Genomic DNA, 25,141 nt, shown 5'->3' with positions numbered 1-25,141 from the left:
TCACGACGTTTCGACTGCAACACAAGCAATCATCACACCTGATGATGATTGCTTGTGTTGCAGTCGAAACGTCGTGAGATTGTTTTTTATTGTTTCCCTTCTACGTTGCATTACCGAAAGAACCAAGAAAATAAATATAAAGCATTGAAGTAATTGACATCATTGACATCAATTCCTCTATTCATCTCGTCCAGCCCCTTTACGAAGACTCCTGGATCCACGAACATCGAGCAGCAACCCTCCACTGACATCAACTACGAAGGCCAAGTGACTACCAGGAGAGATTGTCTACATGCAATATAGTTATTGAGCCATTGGCCAAAACAAAGCTTATCAGTGCCAACCAGGGTGACAATGCTGCAACATGTTTTTTGGAGCGTTTTAATCTCTAGGCCACAATTATTTATGATAGCAAGGTCACTGTGGTAGACGTTTTATTTTTTTGTGGGAACATGTCACGAAACGCCACCGTGTTATATTTGACGCAGTATATCATTCCGCCTTACAGATTGTGAAAATAAACAGGAAGCGTGTCGATAAAGTACACGGTATGTACGCTAAGCTCTGTGTGTGTACACTGCCCATGGTGGGTGTTAGTCGCATTTGTCACCCCGGCTACCAACCCACCCCCTTGGCACGCGAGATATATTTGAGCGTTTCCCAAGGAGTCTGAAATGTCACAGGATGTAGCTGTCAGCATCCTCGACTCGTAAGAAAATGATCGTATTGAGTCGACGGTTCACTGGCACTCTTTTACATATCTGTGCTGTTCGATTTAGTGTCGTGAGAGTCTGGTGAAGGAGAAGACAATTAAATTCACATCAGCCCTCACCTGTATTGGTAGCAGGAAAAACAAACATTCTATCGTGTAAACACAGCTATATATCGATTGAAATTGTTCAAGTAATCAAATTTGAATGCTCAATCGACTCGCCGTAATAATGAAGTCATGAATGCGGGATGCATTACATTTCCAATGTGCTGCTTGCGGGGTTATGCCACGCCTGGCTCTAGATCAATATCTCTTCTCTCCCGGATGTAACTTTACAGTCAGACTCGACCATTCCACCACAGAGCAGATGGTACCTGGGCCGAGACGAGCGGTGGATCGGCAGCCAAAGAACCCTCATTGAGAGGAGATGGAGCAACGAAATCAACGCGCGTACACGAGCTCGATGCATTTCTTTCTTTGTTTGCACTACAAGACAGTGAGAGATGGTGACGGCTTTTTGGAAGGCCTTCATCCAGCAGGGGATAGATCACGGCTGACGGTGAAGTTTTTAGGGTTTTTTATTATTATTTGCAAGCGCATGTTTGATGGTCATTATCTGCGAGTGGAAACAATTCGCGTGTCATCTTTGAGAATGTTAGTTCGTCGGCTTTCTTCAATTTTTTTTTATAAACCCCCAAAGCGTCGAGTGCTGCTGCTAGTCAGTCAATCTCTCTGCCCTCTCTGTATACTCTGAAGAAGGGCAATAGCCAAACACATCCGTCTTGTATATCTTTATATTCTGCTATAAAACAGTGATAATTAATGTCCTAACTATTTTACAAGTTGTGCCCCACTGCCAACACAATCGCTGTTTATTTTTGGTTTTGCAAGGATACTGTTTTGTATCTCATTGGTGGCAATGCGTCTAGCTTGTCGCAAGCCAGCCTGCGATGATGGAACACCAATGTCTACCACGATGGTTTGGACGCGTTCAGCTCCAGCCGCACAACGACTGCCTGCACCACTTCATCAACGTAATGGGTAACAAAAGTTTAAAAAAAAACACGTGTCATCCGCTGCACAAGCAAAGTGTTTTGTCCAATAAATGATTGGTGCTGCCTTGGCAGTGGTTGCACAAGCACGATAAACACGATGCGAAAACATTTGCTGGATAATAAAAAAAAATGTGTCAGAAGCGACGTTTCGGGCAATGGTCCTTCTTTATAGCAGAGGGCGCTATTGAAGATGGGCCATTATTACAAAATGTCGCTGTTTGTATGCAGTATTTACCCTTCTGGTAATAAAACAGGTGTTAAGATGTTCAAACACAAAACTTTCAGCAAGGAATCATGTCTGCGTTAACCACACGTACTTGTGGTGAGCATGCAAACAAATATGCTCTGATAACACTGTGTAACAATATTTGTGTTCCTGGGTAGTAAGTGTTATTTTCTAATGGCTTATGCCTCAAAAGTACAGAAAAGGGCTATTATTCCCCACAAACTTTGCTTTTGTGACCAGGACAGTGATTTTTTATTTTATTTACCTATTTTCCAGAACATTCCAGATAGATTCAGTGCTGAGTAAACTTGGCGTAACTTCTCAAACATTATAGAACTTTCCAGTAATATAAATAGTAGTAGAAATACAGGGGCCTTAAGCCCACCAATTCAGTTTAGTTCAAGCTGCCTAAGTGGATACATATTTGCATTTTTCTGAGATGGAATCAAGAGGCTGCAAGCATCCGGCAGACGCATTTTGCTATGTCTGCGGCCAATTTATCAAGACAAGAGCGAAAAAGTACTCTGTGGAAGCATCTGCTAAGATGTGTGAGGCCTACAAGGCATATTTCGCCATGCCTGTCGGGGATCAAGACAACCCCTGGGCAACTCATTTCACCTGCGAGCAATGCAAAAAAACTCTGGAAGGTAAGATAGACAATTGTTGCTCGGAATTTGAAGTTATAAAATTTGTTAACATTTTTAAAATTGAAAAAGTTTTCAATTTTAAATAGTTTAACAATTTTCAATGTTATTGAAAAAATATATCATATATGAAAAATGTTGCGAGAATCTCTTACACATTTGTCATGGGCGAAATAAATGTATTTTTGTAGGATGGTACAGAGGTGAAAAGAGAGCTGTGAAGTTCGCTATCCCTATAATTTGGTGGGAACCCACTGACAACTCAAGCAACTGCTACTTCTGCATGGTGGACCCTTCCAAACGTCGGCCTGGCAATAATGCACCTGCTATCACGTATCCGGACCTTCCTTTATCCATCGCCTCGGTGCCACACTGCCATGAGCTCCCATTACCCACTCCTCCGGAGAGAGAGCAGCCGTCTTTAGAAGAGAGCAGCAAGTCAGAGAGCGAGGAAGACGCTGTAGATCCAGATGACAATTTCAGAGGTGGCGCTGAGGAGTGAAACCCATACTACCCCAACCAAAAAGACCTCAACGACTTGATCAGAGATCTTGGTCTCACCAAGTCCAATGCCGAGTTTTTGACGTCTCGGCTCAAGCAGTGGAACTTGTTGGCTGAAAGCGTGCAAGTCGCAGATCAGAGTAAGCATCAACACCCTTTTGCAGCTTCTTCATCCGTCAAGATGGGCTCTGCTTCTGCCACAATGTGACCAGTCTGTTCGAGGCAATTAGAATCGTCTGTAACCAGAATGAGTGGCGCCTCTTCATTGACAGGCTCATCCAGGAGCCTCAAAGTCGTGCTGCTCCATAATGGTAACAAGTACCCGTCTCTTCCCCTGGCCTCACTCGGTGCACCTCAAAGAGGATTACAACAGCATCAAGACCTTGCTGGACGCCTTGAAGTATGATGAGTACGGCTGGGAGGTCATCGGAGACTTCTAAATGGTGGCATTCCTGATGGGTCTCCAAGGCGGTTTTACCAAGTTTCCCTGCTATTTTTGCCTTTGGGATAGCAGCGACACCAAGGCGCACTACCACAGGCGGGACTGGCCACAGCAGACCGAGTTCTCTGTGGGGAGCAACAACGTCAAGTGGGAGCCACTGGTGGACCCCTGGTGCTGATGCCACGACTGCACATCAAATTGGGCCTTGTGAAACAATTTGTCAGAGCTATAGATAAGAAGTCGGCAGCCTTCAAGTACCTTCAAGACTTCTTCCCTAAGCTGTCTGATGCAAAGGTCAAAGCCGGTGTCTTCATCGGACCACAGATGAAGAAGATCCTGGAGTGCAATGAATTCCCCAAGAAGCTCACTAGTAAGGAGAAAGTGGCTTGGGACAGCTTTGTCACAATGGATCGTGGCTTTCTGGGCAATCACAAGGTCGAAAACTATGTGTAGCTGGTTGAGACTGGTGAAGAACTACGGCACAATGGGCTGTAGGATGTCCCTCAACGTCCATATCCTTGATGCTCATCTTGATAAATTAAAGGAGAACATGGGAGCGTACTCGGAGGAGCAAGGCGAGCACTTCCACCAGGATATACTGCACTTTGAACGTCGCTACCAAGGACAGTATAACGATAACATGATGGGAGACTACATTTGGGGGCTGATTCATGAAAGTGATTTACAGTATAATCGTAAATCTCGAAAAACTACTCACTTCTAAATCTTTTGTAGTATTTTTTGTATTACTTTAGTATAAATACATGTACATTTTGATTCATATGTTTTTTTTTTCTATGTGAACGAAAATACACAAATTCGCCCGTTTTCTCATTTAAAATAGGCAAATTTCAAACTATCACTGTCCTTGTCACAAAAGAAAAGTTTGTGGAGAATAATAGCCATTTTCTATACTTTTTAGGCATAAGCAATTACGAAATAACAATTACTACCCAGAAACAAAAATTGTGTTACATAGTGTAATATATGGCATTGTCTATGAAACTTATTGGCCTACACCAGAGCCAGCCTTATTGTTTTTCATACTTTAATACTGGCGAAGAATTTCCCATGATATAATATTATATATATATATTTCCCATTAGGGTTGTTATTGACGAATGTATTGCGTGTATGTTTTGTAATTTTTGTATGAGTATAATGGGGGGGGGGGGGTGAGTCTGGATCTGCTGACAGTCATATTAGCCAGTGCCTGTCGCCGGATCACAGCTGCGAGCGACAGTCCCTGCCCTGCTTATCAGCCATTGAAGCCGCAGCAGCTGCTCACAGCGCGAGACGCGCTGTCATTAAAACGCGAAGCTTCGGCCTTCCGTTTGACCGCACAATGATCATTGCCAAGTTTCCAACTTACGCGTTTAGTTCCCCCCTCGCCCGCCCCCTGCGAGGTTTTACTTCAACTAAAGTGGCGCTTGGCGAAAAAGGCGGAACGCGACCTTGACTTTGTGGTAAATCTAGTGGAGAGATAGCAATGAACGCAAAAGCAGTAATTTTCCCCACGATGGGAAAAATATGATACGGTCGGCATGTTTTGGAAAAAGTTGGGCAGATTCTTGTTTATGCTGTGCAAAGATAATGAGCACTAAAAACTAAATCAATCGTATAAATAATATACAACTGCCTGTCCATCCAATGCTAGATGAAGGCCTCCTGATGCCGTGTCCATGGAGCAGGTCCGGTCAAGTCACCACTCACGTTAGCCGTGGTCAGGAATCCAACTTAGGTTGCCGAGGTCAAAGCAGAGAGCGCTAACCACTGCGCCACCGCTCCATCCCAAACAAACGGTACTCTTTTGTCAGTATTTTGCTGCGTACGTCCCGTGAAGATGGATTAAAACTGCCTAAATTAACAAAGTGTTGAAAATCACATTGCGGATAATTGCATAAAAAACGAAATGCCTGGATCACTGGAAGATTCATGTGAGAGATGCATGTGGCTCAAGGTCAAGTGTGAGTGGTAGCTCCCTCTGCTGCCGATGAACCCTTTCATTGGACTCACAAGTATTATACTCATATTTTTTACACAATGATGATGATGATGATAATAATGTACAGCTAGTTGTGCATGATCGCCTCCCCATGCCGTGTTTTTATCATGGGAGTTTGCTTAATCATACTTCACCATACTGGTCACGTGCAGGTTGGCGAAGGTAAGGAAGGAGTCCAAGACCGGTTCTGACATCAAAAAATCAAATCTATCTCGGGGTGCCACGGTGACGAGGTGTTAATTACCTCGCCTGGTATACAGGAGGTCGTGGGTTCAATCCCGACCCTGACGATGCCTGCTGCTGTATAATTGGTCGCGTGGATTTTTCTATGGGGCTACCGGTTTTTCCCTCCACACGTAGAACGATGCGTTTCGAGTATTTGGCTGCGATACACTTCCACACGATGGGCCACTTCGTTGAGCAATCATTTATGGCCAGGTCGCCTCTGACAAAGAGCTACTTCCCAATATGCCCCACGTTCATCAATCATCTTCATCATCAGTCATGATCGATCCACTGCTGGATAAAGGTTTTCTCCCATGCATCGCCAAATCAACATACCCCATAGCAATAACGACGTTATTGGCAGAAAAATAATAATTCAAAATATAATAAAAACACACGAAATAAAAAGAACTGAAATGAGCTGACAAGGCGCTCATGTCAGTTGCATCACGTAACACCAAAACTTTAGTTTGCTGACCCTAACAATTATGTAGCCAGACCCATGACATGTTTTCCTCTTGGATGCAACCGGGTGACTTCAGGGCATCTCGAAGCGTGACATCTTGTCACAGCGGCTCCGAGTTGCTCCACAGTGAGATATATAAACCCCACTTTCTCAACGCATCGGCCACATTCAGAGGACTCCCACAAGTGCTCGGCTGTACTGCAAGGGGCCTGTGAATCTACAACTTTGCCCAACAAGGTACATTTGTTTTCGATGGTGGAAAGTATACAAAAGATCCCTTGGTCATCATCGTCATCATCAGCCATGATCGATCGCAACATCGGAAGGTTGCGAGTTCGAATTGTGGTTGGAGGTTAACTCAGCCCATCAACCCTCTGGGGGGGGGGGATGGGGTCAATACAATAAGTGTCACTTTGTGAGGACGCCAACAGCGGTTGTCCTGTGGATAAGACTTGCGCCCCCGCCCATAGGAATGTGGAGTTTCCACCGCTGGCTCAGGCCTGCGAACGGGTGACGACTGACGCTTCGACGCTCGCTTCGGAATGTAAATGACAGCGCCGTCGTTGCGCATTCACCCGAGTGAGCTGTCCCTCGTTCCGTCGGTGCGTTTAGCCGGGGCCTCCCGAGGCAACATGTGGTCCCGACCGGAGCTCGTGACCCTGTTGGCGACGGCGGCGGCGCTGCTCGTGCTGGAGGGGACGGGCGCGAACGAGGAGGCCAAGTCCAAATGCCAGCTGCTCGCCGGCGTCCCCGGCGTTGACGGCTTCCCCGGGCGCGATGGCCGGCCAGGTGAGCGAGGCGTTTTGCGACGAAAAAATAAATAAAAACGACGCCCGTGGCCACGTGCGTGACGATGGCCGCTGAGCACGCGCGACGCACGGGCGGCTCATCCTGCGTTGTGGAGGCAGCGGCGAGGGTTGTCGGATCGCGCGCAGGTGTTGCGAAACTCCCTTCCCGTGGTCGGGCGAGATGCCGGACGCTGGCTTGCCGGGAGAACGAGATACAGCAGATGTGGACTCCACCTGTTCCATCTGTAGAGGATCGAGTGTTTTCCCTGGACGCTCCCGTTTCCTCCCATATGTAAACACTCATTCATTGGTTGAAAAAATCTCCATATATGAAGGACTGCAGAGCTTGGGCAATTGTTGGCGGTGGTTCGACACCTGTCCGCCTGTCCGTGTTGCCTCGCACCTCATGAGTCATTGTCTTCCACAGTGAGCGAATAACTGTGCAGCACCGCGTTACAAGATGATCGTATCGTCATTTGTGTCAAGGGTCTATGATACGATGCGGTCATGAAGGAACAGGTCGACAGATAATCTCGTGATGGCCTTGGAAGATAGGACTCGCACAGTGATGGAGACAGATGGGAAAAGAGCAAGCCACAGACCAGGCCAGCCGTTGGCTGTACATTTGAAACAATGATGATAACGATGGCGAGCTGATGATTATTGAATTCAAGTGTCATGTAAAAAAATATATATATACATAAAGCACCTCAAGTCGCCGTACAAAAGTGCACTAGAAGTGAAGTGGACTTTTTCATGTTGTAGGAAATGTCAGGGATGGAATGATCAGTGTCTCGATGGGGGGGATGGTGGGGTGAGGGCACATCAGACATAGCGTGTTCCACCACAAGAGGAAATAGAAATAGCGGCCAAGAGGCTGGCATCATCTCTCCTGGTTCTCGCAAACTTTTCGGAGAAATGACCGCTTAGGTTCCTCACACCACGCAGCGGCAGAAGGAGAAGCACCCACGCAAGTAGCGTTTTTTTTTTTTGGGGGGGGGGGGCGCGGAGGAGATCATGTCAGGTTTGAGAGCGCGAACGCTATTAGATATCATAAAAAGGGTAGATATCGGGGTGGTGTTTTTTGTTGCTTTAAAATTCGACAAGAACTCGGTCCAGAAAGCGAGCAGTAAAAAATGTACCCGTAAAAACAAAGTTTTCACTATAAATCCTTTATATACGTGGCGGCTAGAGTCCTCTCGTCCTCTGGCTTGAGATGGCTGCCACCTATGGGTCAGATGATTGCCTGCCACCATTAAGCAATTGGTAATTAAATATTTAAAAAAAATTCCTAAAAAGTGTAAAGTTATGGGAAAAAAATTTCACGAAAATAAATTGTCACGCACAACGAGTCTGTGTGCAAAATGTGAGCTCGATTGGATCACGGGAAGTGGGTTAAAAAACGACCGAAAGATTTGCACGGTCGTAAGCGCGCAAGCAAGCAAGTGAACGTAATATAAAGGATTTAAAAAGGGTAGATATCGGGGTGGTGTTTTTTGTTGCTTTATAATTCGACAAGAACTCGGTCCAGAGAGCGAGCAGTAAAAAGAGAAGGAGGCACAGACATTCGGCGGGCTGTAGATATTCGTTTTTAGCTCGTGCATTACGACCACGACGACAGTGATGGTCGATGTCGACGATGATGGAGGACAGCTGCTCAGACTTGACAACGCAGAGTCGCCTTGAATACAGAATCGAGCAGCTTGTGTTCTCCGGACGCGCAGGAGGAGGATGTACGGTTACATTGCCCGTGCACGGTCCCATCTCTCTCGTGTGGAAGTAAACTCGCGCGCTTCCTTCGGCGATTCTCATTCTCTTCACGCACTGAATTCATCGGTTGCGTAAGGGTGTGCGCGTGATCTCGCGACAACAGCTCGAATCGAATCATCCTTTGCTGCATTTAGTGTTCGTGCCATGGTCGGGGCGCGATGCTAAGTCTCGCAGGCGAGCACAGTCTGCAGTGGCTTTACAGCAGGGCCGTCATGATTACCATTGATGTGCTCCCAATCGGGGAATCGGGTTATTTGTTGGGTTATTTTATTCAAAATTGGTCAAATTTGGACCATGACCTCAGCGCACACGACATGTCCATTTTCAAATAGCGTCACGGGACGATGAACGTCTGCTGTTTAGGCGGTGAGCGTGTAATATTTTTTGGTTCATACGCCCGCAGTGTTTACCAGGGCGGCCGTGGGGTTCGAAGCGTGAGTGTCCGCAACAATCGGCGAAACGCGCGACCGCTCGGCCGTGTCACCGCCCCGCGTCCTTGTTGCTGAGCAAAGTGTTGTGTTATTAGTATCATCATCATCGTCATCATTGTTATTGTGATGCAGGAATGCCGGGGCCCAAAGGAGATCGTGGAATGCCTGGGCAAGGAGAGAAGGGAGACGCTGGTACACGCCACACCAACGGCCACCGCACCTGTGACCTCATTCCTTTGTTGTGATCACTTTGGTTGTTGTTGTTGTTTGTGCTCTTTGTTTTGGTGCCATTTCTTTTTTCTATTTTGCTTGGTAGTTGGGTTTTCATTTGCTTGGTATGTGTGTGTGTGTTGGGCTTCTTTAGCGCTGTACGTAGCCAATCGCGTATAGGGGATTTGGGCTATATATATAATTAATATACAGCGTTGTGGGATGCTGTTGGCATGAATGATGCTGCTATTCAAAAGTAATGTATTATAATTAGCTGTCACGATTCGCCCTCGTCGCGTTGCAGTGCGTCGCAAAGATTCAGGGATTCCAGTTGAACGGTTAATGCAAGACATGGCTCCTGGCAAAAGGTTTCTATTTGGTGTTTGATAATCTTAACACCTCCTGTTTTATTGCCAGAAAGGGTCAAACTTATTCTTATTTTGCATACTTTGATTCTGGAAAAACGGTCCCCACGACATGTCTGACGTGAGCTTGAATCTCCATGAATGAGGAATAAGCATGGAAAGTCACAGTCAAGTACATCCATGTTGAGCTCTGGTGACAGCAGTGTAACAAATTACTAAAATAAAAATACACCTTCTTGGTTCTTTCGGTAAAGTCACGTAGAAGGGAAATAATAAAATAATAAAAATAAAACATAATAAAATACAATTCTCACGACGTTTCATGAGAATTGTATTTTATTATTATTATTTCCCTTCTACGTGACTTTACCGAAAGAACCAAGAAGACTAATCCCTGCAGTCACGAAAGCTTTAAATCGAAATATAAATATACACGTTTCGACTTTCCGGTTGCATCTTCAAGGATGTGAATTGGCTCAATGGTTGGCGTTGCCGCCGTGGCTATGAAACCCCGACAACCTTTCATGCAGGGACCCCGGGACCGTCAGGGCCCAGAGGCGAGGATGGAATTCCTGGGACAAAGGGATTAAGAGGGGACGACGGAGAAAAGGGCGAAAAAGGAGCAACGGGTAAGTCGCTCCGACCTTGGCACGAGGACACTGGTGAGTGTGGTGACCACTGCTGTGATCTGGACCAGGGCCGGATTAAGGCGTGGGGGCTTTAGGGGCTGCAAGCCCAGGGGCCTCCACCAGCTGGAGGGCATCCACAGATTAAGTGAAAAGTTATGTCAATTGTGAATGCTGAATTTTATTTGTTGTTAGCCTTGTGAGAATAAATTAAATGTTTCTTAACTTTGTTTTCCTTTTTGAAAATGTTACTGGGGGCCTCACAGTACCTGTAGCCCAGGGGCCTAGACAATCTTAATCCGGCCCTGCTCCGGACACTTCGGCAATCGCGGCCAGTGGCGTTTCCTCGTCCCCAACTGCGTTTACAAGCCTCGTCGAAACATTGAGAAGTGTCCACATGATAAGCCGCCGCTTCGTTGAGTTATCATTTGTGGCCAGGTCACTTCTAGAAAAAGAGAACAGAGAGCCTTTAGTGTATTGGAATACAGAGATACATCAAACAAACAAAAATAATGAGTGTGCTCCATGATACGCACGCGTTAATATCCAGCATTCCAACTCGGTGGGGGTGGGGAGGGTTAAGGAGAGGGGGGGGGAACCTGATGACTCCAATCCAATTCGCGAGGCAACCTCAACCCGCTCCGGTCAGTATCCAGAGCAAGCGACTGGCCCCCTCCAAGTCTGACTCAAAGCGCAGTTTGTGGACGGTGGGGTCCCAACCAGATCCAATTGCGCTGGGAAAATGCGACGAGCGATGCTTTGCGCGTCCCTAACCGCAGTCACTTTAATTGAACAGGAGCCAACGGGAAGGTTGGACCCAAGGGCACGATGGGTCTTCAAGGGGCTCCCGGCAACCCTGGCGTGAACGGGGGGAAGGGCGACGCCCCCGTGGTGAAGAAGTCCGCGTTCAGCGCGAGGGCGAGCGTCGGAAAGAGCGTCCCCAAAGCCCCCGGGGCGATCGTCTTCGACGTGGTCGTGACGAACGACTTCGGTCACTACGACGAGGGCAGCGGCAGGTTCAGGTGCGCGATCGCCGGCCACTACTTCTTCTCGTTCCACGCCGCCCTCGCCGCAAAGTCGCTGCAGGTCGTCGTCATGCTCGGCGACAAGCCGCAGGTGACTTTCTACGACCACTTCTCGGGCGCCGGCGGCGCGGACAGCATGAGCGGCGGCGTCGTGCTACGCTTGAAGGTCGGCGACGAGGTCTGGCTGCAGATGATGACGATCAACTTCGGTTTGTACATCGACGACAAACGGGACGCCGTGTTCAGCGGCTTCTTGCTGTTTGCCGATTGAGAGCGAGCCGCCGGCGCAGGGTCGGGCGACGCTTAACCAATTAACCTGTTCGCATTTTTAACACTGTACGCAAAGTTGGTCATCGACGAAAGTGCACGCGGGTCACCGATGCCCAAGAGGGTTGACGTGGACTTTGCAAGAACGTGGGCGCCATGACAAATGACGCTGCAAGCCAACGCAATTGAATTGTCTTTGCGCACTCTGTAGCATTTGGTGGCGCGACGGTGCGATGGGTTCGTGAAACGATCCATGAACCCCAGGCACTCGAGTTCAATTCCCCGCCACGGCTAACGTCATTGGCGAGCGATATCCGAACTATCCCTGGGATCCTGTCCACTTCACTCACCTGCACTGGCAGGCGCGGTGAAGTTTGGCCAAATAACCCCCATGACTGGCTCGGCACACGGGGGGAAAGCCTTCGAACAGCAATGGATTGACAGAGGGCTGTGACGACATTACATCTACCGGCTCGATTTGAGACCGAAACAGGAGGAGGGTTTCTCCACAATTCTGGCTGTCGCCTGACGAGGCTGGTTGTAATTACCGGCGAAACGTCACGTGACTAGAATTGTAAATGTTGTTGTGGGTTTACTCTCCAACACACCGGTGTGCTGGACTAGTAACGATTTGGCACGTTTTGTTTACGTGACAAACCTTACTAATTGGCTGTGTGGGGTGGTGGCGGGTTTAACGACACATTTACATATTTAGGCGATCTCACCCAAAAAAAAACTCCATTATGAAAAAACATTTTTATATTTATAAATGCGACCCCATATCTTGATGATGTACAAATGAGTACGTGTGGAGTCAGAAGGGGTGGATAGTAAAACCACGTCGACAACCAGAGCGAGGATGGTGACATCACAGCAAGATGCAGCGCTGGCAATTAATGCGGAGATAGTCGTGCGCGTGCGTGAATACAATTTTCATTCTACGCGCGGGCAGTGTCCGATCTGAGCTGTTGTGACGCAAACAGAAGCTTTAAAGTAATTTCACTGTGAGATTTTCTGTCGCATTGTAATGGTCTCTTCAGCACTTTTCCTAACTGATAACCCCATTGCCTTGTGTTCTGTTGAAATAAAAAATTAAACGAACTCAGCAACTGGTTATCTCTTTTTTAGGCTTGAACACAAAGCGAATATACGTTCATGTGTACATCTGACAAAAGCACTGTTTAGTGTTCCATAAGCAGAGCAGATGTCGTCGTCAATGCCATTTAAATCCACCGTCGCTGTGCGTTATCCGCGCCTGCGTTTTTACATCGGTGACCTTCAGGCGTTTGGAAGAAACATCTGACAACAGCCACAAGCCTGTTTGGACCAGGCCTCTCACATCTCGGCGTTGAAGGCAGTCTCTCAACCTTTTTTTTGGTCCGGTGTGAATCAGACGAAGCATGCATATATTTATAGATATTACCGGTTAATACACTTCGCAGTATTAAACGGGGCGGCCGCTGTAAATCGAACCGTGAACCTCTGGCAACAGGCGGGCGACCGCCCTCCCAGCAGGCCGAGTCACCGCCCCTTGACCCCTCCCACCCCAGTCCCAAGACACCACCGAGGCTGCTGAGGTCACAACACAGAGTGAGCGACCACACGTCCACGCGTCAAGGAAGGCAATTGTTTTACGTTGTTGTAATCGATGCCCCCCCTCCCCCACGCACATTGAAAATGTATCCCGCGCGATATGCATGCCCGCAGCCTGCGTCCGCCCTGAAAGGCTTTCCCTCTGGGTTTATACAACTGATAGCATCGAGTTTATTTTCCTCAATGGCAAGACCGTCACGTTCATCTGCAAGCACGGAATGGAGTTGTTGTTTTGGTGCCATTTTTTCTATTTTGCTTGGTAGTTGGGTTTTCATTTGCTTGGTATGTGTGTGTGTGTTGGGCTTCTTTAGCGCTGTACGTAGCCAATCGCGTATAGGGGATTTGGGCTATATATATATAATTAATACACCGCGCTGTGGGATGCTGTATGTATGCTTGCAGCTGCACAGCAGTGATCGTACGACTTGGAACTGCTTAACGTCGCTTCAAAGCCACGGCAGCGCCTGCGCGGGTTTGTCAGCACACTCATTAAAAGCCGAAGTTCCAGCTGTCGGTTCGGCCACCTGGTGAGTGTTGGCAACTTTCAGAATGATGCGGCCAGTTCCCTTGCTGATGTGGTTTCACTTCTCCGTTTCTGTTTTGTTCGCCACTGACAGGGGGCTGCTGAGCCAGACGATGCAGGTCTCTGATTCACCGTCCAACATTTTCGTGGTTACGGTATTTCCCCAGGGCTTGCAATAATAAATAAATACAATTAATTAAGGGAATGTCGCCGTTTAAAACAATTGCCACACCAAAGTCATCTTTCGTGCAAGTGATGGTTTGTGAGTTAATCCTCTTGGGACATTGCCACGACGAGTTCCCTCCATTCCTTCCTGTCTGTGGCAACTTGTTGATCGTCCTGCACCGTGTTGCGCCACGTGGTCTGGGGTGTCCCAAAGAAAATAACAAAATAACACAAAGCTACGACGTTTCGATCGCAACACAAGCGGTCGTCATCAGGATGACGACCTGTCTGTGGCAACTTGTTGATCGTCCTGCACCGTGTTGCGCCACGTGGTCTGGGGTGTCCCAGGTTTCCTGTTGCCCGGTGGTGCCCATCTTAGGGTCACGTGACACTGATAGATCTCTATTCTTTGGGACTTTCGGTAAAGTCACACGTAGATAGGTTGAAAGAAAATAACAAAAAGCTACGACGTTTCGATCGCAACACAAGCGGTCGTCATCAGGATGACGACCTGTCTTTGGCAACTTGTTGATCGTCCGACCGCTTGTGTTGCGATCGAAACGTCGTAGTTCTTTGTTATTTTGTTATTTTCTTTGAAGCTATCTACGTGACTTTACCGAAAGACCCAGAGAATATGAATTCCTGCAGTCACGAAAGTTTTAAGTCAAGTGATAGATATATTATTCCTCCTGATGACGATCGCTTGTGTTGCGATCGAAACGTCGTAGTTTTTTGTTATTTTCTTTGAACCCATCTACCTATCTACGTGACTTTACCGAAAGACCCAGATAATATGAATTCCTGCAGTCACGAAAGCTTTCAGTCAAGACCATTGTTTAATTCATCATTCGCGAAATAAAGAAGGCAGATGAGTGAGCAGATCAGGGTGCGTTTAACACGCTGAACGTCACAATGTACGGCAAAATACGAACGTGCCTAGAAAAGACTCAACGTTATACAGACATATCGACTCAATATTATTGGACGGTAAATAGTAAATTATATTTGTGTACTGAGTGTCGAGAATCAACCTGTGGATAATATTGACATATGTCATGAGCAAATAACACAAATATAAACAACAACTGTACACATTGATCAATAACAAAATAAAAAATATTGCATTGGCGACGTTTTAGGCAATGACCCGTCTTCATAGCATGTGACATATATAGTTTGCCTTTTAAGGTCTAGTGTTATTGATAAATGTGTTGAGTTGTTTTTGTGAATAATGCTTGTGCACCACTGCCAAGCCAACATCGCCAAATCATTAACTTCTATAAACAGGCCAGGTCACTCGAAGCGTGGATTACTTTGACTGCTCATAGATTGTGAATCTCCAAAAATGCTCCTCTCATGCTCTAAAGTTGTCCAAGGAAATTCTCTAAAACTTTGCTGTTTACTCCTTTATACCCCTGAAGGTAAAAAAATGTATATACATTCCACACCTTCTACATATATATACTTCTACAAAACTAAAATGAATAAAACACAGACATAAAAAAGGAACTATTGGCTGTTGCACACGTAACGCCCAAATCGCAATTTGTCAGATTACTTCCGCTCTCTAGAACAATGGGATTTTCCTCTTCAACAGTACAGGGTCAACAACCTCAAGCATGACATTATGACTGCAGCTCTGAATTAGTCCACGAGGGGGGGGGGGGGTGCGGGGGGGATGTGGCGAGGGAGATATAAACCCTGATTCTGCACGCATCGGCCACATTCGGAGGACTTCGCAAGGGCTCACAGACTCTCCTGCAAGACCTGTCAGAGTTCACTCGAGAAGGTAACGTTCTGGGCGGTGGTGGAAAAAAAAACAAAATCAACAGGTGCCCCGTGGCCACGGCGGGGTTTTTTTCCAACCGGTGTCCTGACGTTTACGAGGGCATTCTAGATTTGAAGCTTTCGTGACTGCAAGGATTCATATTCTTAGGTTTTTTCGGTAAAGTCACGTAGGTAAAAAATAAAAATTAATAAAAGTAAAATAAAATAAAAAAAATTCAATAAAAATCACGACGTTTAGGTTCCACCTGAAGACGGAAGCTTGTGTTGCCTCCGAAACGTCGTGATTTTTATTTTATTTTTATTTTATTTTACTTTTATTAATTTTTATTTTTTACCTACGTGACTTTACCGAAAAACCCCAAGAATATGTTTACGAGGGCATTCTTAGTGGCTGGATTGAAATGCGTGGGCATTTTCGCAAGTCTGTTAATTGCGATACAATTGTATTGTTCGTTTAAACGGGAGACAGACCGTAACTTTAGGAGACTCGCAACATACGTACCACACGAATGTATAAAATGCATGGAAAGTACGTAAGAAACATTGCAGTTTATATTATTCCAAGTTTACGTTCATTGATGCTCTTAAAATATTTCATTCAGAAATCGAAATCATTTACACAGGTGTGGAATTTTGATTTAAAGTGGCAAATGTAAAGGAAAATGTATGTGCCCAGATTTGATTGTAAATGTATAAATGGGTACATCCCAGCTGGTGGGGTGTTTCCACCTCTTCCAAGACATGTGGCCAGCATGTCAGAGGAGAGCAGTAAACCATCCAAGACTCTAAAGCAGTGGTTCTTATTCTTCTTGGTCACCTGGGGGTGCACGCTGCACGCCCTGGGGGTGCGAGATGCCCTTTCTGGGCGTGCGAGACGTGCCCAGATATTTTTAGAAGGTAAATCATCGAAACACAAATTAGGCATGCGCACGTACGTACAACTACTTTGTTTCATCAAACCCTCTGTGTAGTTATTAGCATTGCACATGTTTTACGATTGAGAACCAACGGTGGTGCAAGGCTGCAGTGAAGGTTAAGAACCACTGCTCTAGAGGAAGAGTCCCGTTATAGCGGGGGACCCTTCTGGTAACAGTGGCGCGAGAAGGCAGTTGCAGGGCCGCACCTTTGAACCTTCTTATACCATCACGGTAGCTTCACGTGGCGGATTTTTAAATCCTTTATATTAAGTTCACTTGCTTGCTTGCGCGCTTACGACCGTGCAAATCTTTCGGTCGTTTTTTAACCCACTTCCCGTGATCCAATCGAGCTGACATTTTGCACACAGACTCGTTGTGCGTGACAATTTATTTTCGTGAAATTTTTTTTCCAAAATTTTACACTTTTTAGGAAAAAATAAATTATATTAAATTACCAGTTGCTTAATGGTGGCAGGCAATCATCTGACCCATAGGTGGCAGCCATCTCAAGCCAGAGGACGAGAGGACTCTAGCCGCCACGCATATAAAGGATTTATAGTGAAAAACTTTGTTTTTACGGGTTAATTTTTTGTTTGTTCTCATGGATGCCGTGGCGGCCGCGGCGTCTGCGTGCTCCAGGCGACATGCGGGGCCGCCTGCAACTCGTGGCCGTGTTGGTGACGCTGCAGCTCGTCGTGTTGAGGGGGGCACAGGCGAACGAGACGGCGACGAGCGAAAAGTGCGGCGGAATGCCGGGAATCCCTGGCACCCACGGGCAGAACGGGCAGGCCGGGCGGGACGGCAGGGACGGTGAGTGAGAGGATGCGACTCGTGAATTTAAAAAAAACTAAACATTTTTTTATTTGGCCAGGTAAGGCCCACTGAGCTACTTAGCTCTCGTTTTCAGAAGCGACCTGGCTCTCACAAATGATGGCTCAACGAAGTGGCTCATCACGTGGACATTTATAGCAGCCAAATGCTCTAAACGCGTGATGTTGATTCTAAATATGGAGGGGAAAACCAGTCGGACCCGGAGAAAAATCCACCTGACCATGGAGAGAGAGACACACAAACTCCAAATATACAGCAGGCGTCAGGGTCGGGATCTAACCGACGACCTCCCGTATACTAGGCGAGGTAGTTAACATCTCGCCACCGTGGCGCAGATGTTAATCTACAAAAGCACGTGGAGGCGGCGGTGGCACACCTTGACTGCGTTGACACAGTGTTGTGGCACACATTGATTGGCCGGGTTGCTGTTCAATGGGACAGGGAGTCAATTAGGTTGACGCCCGATTTAATTATTTTAAAAAGGCATAAATACGAGAGGCGTTAAGATATCCAGACACCAAATAGACACCAATTACGAGGCATCGCGTCTGCGCAACCCCACATTGTTTTGGTAAAAGAAAACGCAAATATGCTTTGAGAATGCGTGCATTTGGCCACATAGAAGCCACGTGATTTACGCGAGGATTGAACCTATTTAGATATACAGGTTGGCCCAAAAATCAGTCATTTATTTTAACTATGGCATTTAAACATTGCAGCTATTTAGTCTTTATTAAATATGTTTATTTATTTTTTTATTAATCTCTATTTTTTATTCATCCTGTGGGGAATCCCCAAATCCGCCGTTTACAAAACTCGACCATGAACCCCGAAGGAACTGAGCCAAAACATCGTCGATGAATGTTCCAAGATTTCACTTGCAGTCTTTTGTATTTTCAAATTCTGAATTAATTTCAAAAGATAATTCACGTGTGCGTGAATGTTGATGGTCATGAACATTTTGTTCGTGAAAATGAAAAAACCCTACGTGGTTTGTTAATGTAAATATAATAACCCTGTGTGTCCTCACCTTTCGGCCCCTGTATTTCGATGCTGACGTCAACTGGTTCCCCTTGCGAGAAGCTGCTTCTGTGAATCTCGCACACCACTCGACGAACTTGTCACCACTGGTAGTGTGAAAATTGCTCAAGTTGTAGATGCACCCCGAAAATTGTACGCCAAAATTATACTCAAATAGTAAATGTTGTGGTGTTTACTCTCCAACACACCGGTGTGCTAAAGTAGTAACTAATTGCCACGTTTTGTTCACGTACACAAATCTCACTAATTGGTTGTATCGGGTGGTGGCGGGTTAACGACGCATTTATATTTCCGCGATCTAACCCAAATAAAACCTTTCTTAATGAAAATCGCTGAACGCTCTCAGCGAGTGGTCAGCGTAGGAGGGAGGGGAAGAGTGGGAGGGGGGTGTGACTGGGGAAGAGGGGCACTCATCGTCAAATCCACGTGGCAGCCCCCTCCGATTCCAAACCCCCGCGAGATGCCACTACGGCGCAATCCCACACCGCACAAAAATAACAACAACAAATCCACAACCGTGGAACGAGCCGCTCGGCTTTCACGACGACGACGACGAGGAACAGCAGCAGGCGGCCCTCGCGAGCCCACCTTGCCACCCTCGGTGGGTTGAGACAGGAAAATAAATATTGCACGATTACATTTGTATTGATGTAACCCAGGTGGTCGGCGTCGCAACAGCGACAATGGTGTTTCGTGCGTCCCAAAGGGTTTATTTAATCTCCTGGTTAAAATCGAAGATGTAGAGGATACAGCAACGAGAGGACAACATCCCATCATGTTCCAGGCAAAGCTCGCGATGTCGTCTCCCGTGTGCCATTCTCTGCGTGTCAACTCGTTGACCATTTAACAGACACGCACCCTCCTGCACACTCAATTATGCTAATTGCTCAACCATCTATTTTGTGTCACTGCGGCTTAATTAACTGCGGTGCAATTGCATCACGTGGCCTAATCGTTTTGATAATAATTTTTTGCAACAGTGTTGAGACAAAAGTAAAAAAAAATGATTTTCTTGTAGAAGACAATATGTTCATGAGCTAAATGCAATTGTCGAGGTGTGCTGGTCACAACAAGAGGGCTTCAGGAGAGAGCTCGTGTTCTTTGACTATTCCTGCGTTGAAAGAGCGCAGACTAAAGTGGTTACCACTTCAGTTGCATGTCCACAGTCACACTGACTCTGGCTTGTCTTCAATGTTCCACTGATGAAGCAGATGTGCGCATCGTCCTGTGATGTTCCGATACTGTTGAAGGTTCCACCACCGGTGTCTTCGAGGAGGAATGTCAAAGCCAGGAGATGTGCGATGTGCGATGTTTGGGCCTTGAATGAAATTGGCGTCATTAATTTGACTCTTTTCTGTGAAACCCCCAGGACAACCCGGACAGAAAGGAGAACGTGGGGATGCTGGGAAAGGAGATCCAGGCATTCCTGGTACAGCACAACGCACAGTGTTTTAATGCTTTTTTTTTAAACAATGTTTTCATGTTGGAAACATTATAAGATACCACTCTTGTTTTATTACAGTATATGTCTCTACTACGCAGATAACCCTCGATAATTATCCGCGGGTGGATTTACCCGCTTTTTTATATTAACCTTGCTTGTGAAAAAAACATAAATATATTGCAAGATGTTTTACATTGCGCGCTGGTTTAATTACCATTCACTCCTTACTTGTGGAGGGCCAGTGACTCGTTGCCCACGTGACGGCAAACATCCACGAGTAAACTAACCTCAATACACTTTTTTTTTAAACACCCACAGATGACACATTCTAATGTTTCTCGCCGATTCTACATAGATAAACAATCATTACATATGTATAGCCTAATTCTTACAAATTATTTGCATCGCATTTGTTTTGTTCCATCCGGGATTCCCCTTCCCATCCCATTACCCCGCGGATAATCGAGCGTTGACTGCACAGTAACGCAATTTGTCGCCCGACGGAGATGCTCACTGGCTGTGAAACCCAACGCCTGTCATGGCAGGCTCCCCGGGACAGCCAGGGCCCAACGGCGAGCCGGGACCTGCGGGGCCACCAGGTCTATCCGGATTGAACGGGGAAAAGGGTGAACGGGGGGAGCAAGGTGAGTGACTGCACCTTTCTCACGAGGGCAAATCGATGGCACGTGGGGACCACCACCTGCGCTCCAAACACTTTGAGCAAGCGCGGCCAGCGACCTTTGCGTGACCCTAACCCAATCTAATTGGACAGGACCCAACGGGAAGATTGGACCCGTGGGCACAATTGGGCCGCGAGGAAACCCCGGAGAGGCCGGTGCGAAGGGCGACAAGGGCGATACGCCCGCGATCAAGAAGTCAGCGTTCAGCGCCAAGGCGACCATCTCCAAGACGAAACCGCAGGGCGCGGGGGTGATCGTGTTTGACATCATCATATCGAACGACTTCGGCCACTACAACAAGGAGTCCGGCAAGTTCACGTGCGCGCACGCGGGCCATTACTACTTCTCGTTCCAAGCTCCCTCTTCGGGCACGCCGCTGCAAATCGTCATGAAGGTCAGCGGCAGACAGGTGCTAACCCTCTACGACCACTACACGGCCGCCGGGGGCTCGGACACCATGAGCGGAGGCACCGTGCTGCACCTGAACGCCGGGCAAGAGGTCTGGCTGGAGATGGCGGCGGCAAACGTCGGCTTGTTCATTGACTTTGCGCGTGACGCGGTGTTCACCGGTTTCCTTATATACACCGATTGACCCCGAGGCACGCCACCGGTCAGACGGTCGTTTGGCGTCCTCTTGACGAGCTTGTTGCACGGCAAAGCCCTACCAACCCCCTCCCCGATGTGTGCGTGTGTCGGAAACAGCTGGACATGATGCCGTCCACGGCTGGCACAGTGGACGATGTGTGCCCAAGCGCTCGGCTGTGCGATGCTCACGTTACACAGTGTGCGCGCTGTTCCCCCTCTGCTTGTATTGCCAAGTTACGCTGACACCCCCCCCACCCACCACCGCCTTCGTCTTCCACTCCGAATCTGTCCCCGCTTCCATTCCCTGCACTCCGGGATACACAACGCCAGGAGTCGGCAACCAATGTCACGAGGAGGGCCATTTTTGTTCGAATTCCGTAAAACAAAACAGAAATATTTTAAGAGCCGCAACGCATGTGAATGATGTCACGAAGCAGTCCTTAAAGAGGACACGGGGTCACCGACCCCTGCAATATACCATACCCACAATCCCCATTCACTGATACCAACGCATGGGGCGGATCACACAGAAGGGTAACGATGTATTATTATATGGCGAGGTGTTTACTGTGTTTGTTTCCAAAATGAAATCAGCGATTTGGTGGACCAGCTCAAGCAAAGCGGACAACAAGGAGGAAAATGGAATATCTCTGACAGCCCCAAACCCTTCCACCGAGGACACAACGCTCACGCGTGGATGCGTCGTGCATAGTGCGGCACCACGTCAACGTGAGCCGGGAAGCATTCCGCTAAACCTTGGCAATTATTCCATAAGAATATTATTTGGCACCAAGGTGGCGAGATGTTAACTGGTAAACACGAGGTCGTGGGTTCAATCGTGACCCTGGCGCCGGTATATTTAGAGTCTATATTTGTTCTCCCCGTGATTGAGTGGATTTTTCTCCGGGTCCTCTCCACATTTAGAAACAACATTTGTTTAGAGTATTTGGCTGCTATAAATGTCCACATGATACGCTTCTTCGTTGGGCTATCATTTGTTGGCCAGGTCGTTCTGAAAAAAGAGCTACATAGCTCAGTGGGTCTCACCTGGTAAAATAAATAAATAAAAATAATAGCAAAACAATCCAGGAGCATTCCGTTAAAAGGTAAAGGTACAGCCCTGCAACTGCCTGCTCACGCAACTGTTGGCGGAAGGCGCCAATAGAGAGATCTCTCGAGAGGCCCTACGCGAGCGTATTTTTGGCCTACTCTTCCACGCTGGCCAGAGTCCCCACGCTTTAGCCCATCACACGTGACCTGCCCGTCATAGACTACGGCGCACCCGTGTATACCGCGGGGGGTTGGGAGAATCTAATAAACTCGCACAATTTCAACGCCGCAACGGGAGATAGAACAGCCGGACTTACGCATTGCGGCGATAACCAGTGCACAATGGCAACATCGAAACGTGCATAGCTAATTAGGTCTGATTTAAACAAATATATATGTTATTCCAAAGCCATATTACAGTACAGTATTAAGTATGCGGCAATGCTATGTGTGCACGTGTTTACTTACCTTCGACTAGTTTGCACTATCCTAACGGAATACGTTTGCCGAAAGGAAACAGATGTCAAATAGATCCTCTGATACTTCAATGCCGGTCTAATGGTGCACCCTGTAGCTTTGCTAATTGCCACGTTGCTTGTGTTCACTCAATACAATGCCATAGAAATGCCTTTGCAAACTCTTTCTTTTTTTACACGTGTCAAAAAAAAAGAATAAAATATATTCTCCCCCCACCCTCCAAAAAAAAAGTTCCGCAGAATGAATCCCCCTTTGGGGCTTTGCATTGCACACGAAGGATTGTGGGAATCAAATAAATGTGCTTCAATAATCACCGGGAGACGTCGCTGTGGTCACTGATTTGCATGCCAGTGTGCCGTGACTCATTCCTTCACGCGGGCACTGCATCGTATGTGTTGCACACTCGGAATGAAGGACGTGGGCAGAAGCTCCAAATCGAGGGCAAGCACATTTATTTATTGTGGTTAATAGCAATCTTGTGAAGAACAGCACCGTCACTCTGTAAAATGCAACAGCACGTGTCACACGCAGCAATTCTTCCGAGTCGCCATTAACCATGTGGCTGGTTTACACGTGCGGTTATTCATTAACCCTGCCAGCCACCTACAGGCCCGACTCAGTCATCACATGCTGCTGTACACACATGCATTGATGCACTGCACAGCACATCATGATTTTCACAGAACCACACTTTACTCCCTAGCTGCACAAGGACATAATTAAAAGAGTGATCTATTCCTAATGTGCCACATATGTTCTATGTTGAACGTCTTTCGCACCCGTACGTAGCCAACCGTGCTGACCAGCATTGAATCTCGTGGGCGCTGTAGACCTGAGTATCCGCACGAGATATCGGCACTCGTAGTCGTCAGGTACACGGCGAGAGGCGAGGCAAAACGTGATTGCTTCAACTCACACTGGCCAGAATGGTGAAGTATGGTCAAAACAGCGCAAAGAGCACGCTGTGATGTCACAGTGCACAGAGGACGGAGTGATGTCACAGTCTCAACGTTGGGGGGGGGGGGCCTCCAGCCCCCCCCTCTCGCCCCCCTCCCCTTCCCCTCCGACACAATGGGGCTGGATTTGCAGGTGGAGCCCACCCGATATGTAGTTTAAATGCATGCACGTTAGCCTCATGGTATGTGCCCACGCTAACAATTACACATGCACGGCCTACAATGGAACAATTGTACAATGCAGTGCGAGTGGGGCAATTAACTCCCACCGAGACGATTTTTGTGAGTCACGATTCAATCCTGTGGTGTCAAGATTCAATTTAGCAATCTGTTATTTTTACATTTTTGGTAAACGGTTAGCATCGCTCCTGGCTGAAGGGATGGTTGTGAACCTCCTTAATGCCATCAGACCAGTCACATGACTGTACGGTGTGCAGGCGGTGTAACTGCACAGGGGCCCACGTGATGCAGAAGCCCAGGTCCCGGGCTACGAAGAGGTCCCAATGCATTCCTTGCCACAAATTAGGCGCTTGAGAATCCATATGGATCGATTCGTAATAACAATCATTGCTGTGTTGTATAGTTACAATGCAGACAATGTGGACGTGATGGAAGCGCGTGCAGTATCAACCACGAAACATCTCTGAGTGGCAAAGTCGTGTCTCTTTCAGGCGCATATTGCTGAATAATGATTGCAGCTTGCGCACTTGCAGATTCTTTTGATCTGCTAAAGTGTTGCACTCGTTTTTCGTCCCCCGGGATAACACCCGTCCCCGACTCTCGGCTAAAAATTATTGGATTTGATGTTTTTCTTTTCTTTCTACACGAGCGTTTTGCGAAAGAGATTATGTCGGCACGCACAATGCATTCCAATGTTCCATTCTAAGTCGTGTCATCTCGTATTTTTGTTAAATTCCATGTGATATTCCCAAAGCACACGTAGAGTGTTGTCGCTTTTCTGGTGAAGCGGAAGAGCTGCCATTTGAGACGGTACAAATGCCACACCAGGGTCTATGTAGTCTTATCAATGACATTCCTTTGGGAACCAGTGATGTCTGTACTCACGTGCAAAACGGGCCTGTGTACATGGCGGTCCAGATGTATTGTGACCCCCCAATTAATTGACCCTTAATAGTTTCCTTTGCATATTAATTTATGAGAATAGGTTTTCCCCTTTTTTCTGGCAACAAAACAGGTGTTAAGATGTTAAAACACCAAACTGAAACCTTTTACAAGGAATCATGTCTGCATTAACCACAATACTTGCGGTCAAAATGCAAACAAAACACATACCCTGATAATATATGCATTGTCTTTGAAACTGATTGGTCCA

General features: G+C 47.1%; 2 protein-coding genes across 3 annotated transcripts; both read left to right on the top strand.

Moving 5' to 3' along the window:
• The first annotated feature begins 1,095 nt into the window (after positions 1–1,095).
• Positions 1,096–12,859, top strand: LOC144717563 (complement C1q tumor necrosis factor-related protein 5-like). Of its 2 annotated transcripts, none has more exons than XM_078592976.1 (5): positions 1,096–1,753; positions 6,889–7,065; positions 9,398–9,457; positions 10,371–10,469; positions 11,263–12,859. In XM_078592976.1, the coding sequence occupies exons 1-5, from the start codon at positions 1,663–1,665 to the stop codon at positions 11,760–11,762; spliced, it is 927 nt and encodes a 308-aa protein (XP_078449102.1). In that variant the 5' UTR covers positions 1,096–1,662; the 3' UTR covers positions 11,763–12,859. The 2 variants fall into 2 exon arrangements, with proteins under 2 accessions (XP_078449102.1, XP_078449103.1); XM_078592977.1 differs by lacking the exon at positions 1,096–1,753 and adding an exon at positions 6,311–6,513.
• A 2,879-nt stretch (positions 12,860–15,738) lies between these two features.
• On the top strand, positions 15,739–23,165 carry LOC144717562 (uncharacterized). Its single transcript, XM_078592975.1, has 5 exons — positions 15,739–15,828; positions 17,384–17,554; positions 19,986–20,045; positions 20,606–20,704; positions 20,833–23,165. Exons 2-5 carry the CDS (start codon positions 17,389–17,391, stop codon positions 21,330–21,332), a joined length of 825 nt encoding a protein of 274 aa, XP_078449101.1. The 5' UTR covers positions 15,739–15,828; positions 17,384–17,388; the 3' UTR covers positions 21,333–23,165.
• The last annotated feature ends 1,976 nt before the right edge of the window (positions 23,166–25,141 follow it).

Source organism: Lampetra planeri, chromosome 4 (genome assembly GCF_965212315.1).
Source record: "Lampetra planeri chromosome 4, kcLamPlan1.2.h2, whole genome shotgun sequence".
Lineage (NCBI taxonomy): Eukaryota > Metazoa > Chordata > Hyperoartia > Petromyzontiformes > Petromyzontidae > Lampetra > Lampetra planeri.
Note: the sequence above shows the minus strand (reverse complement) of the source record. Positions and strands in the feature narration are given on the sequence as shown.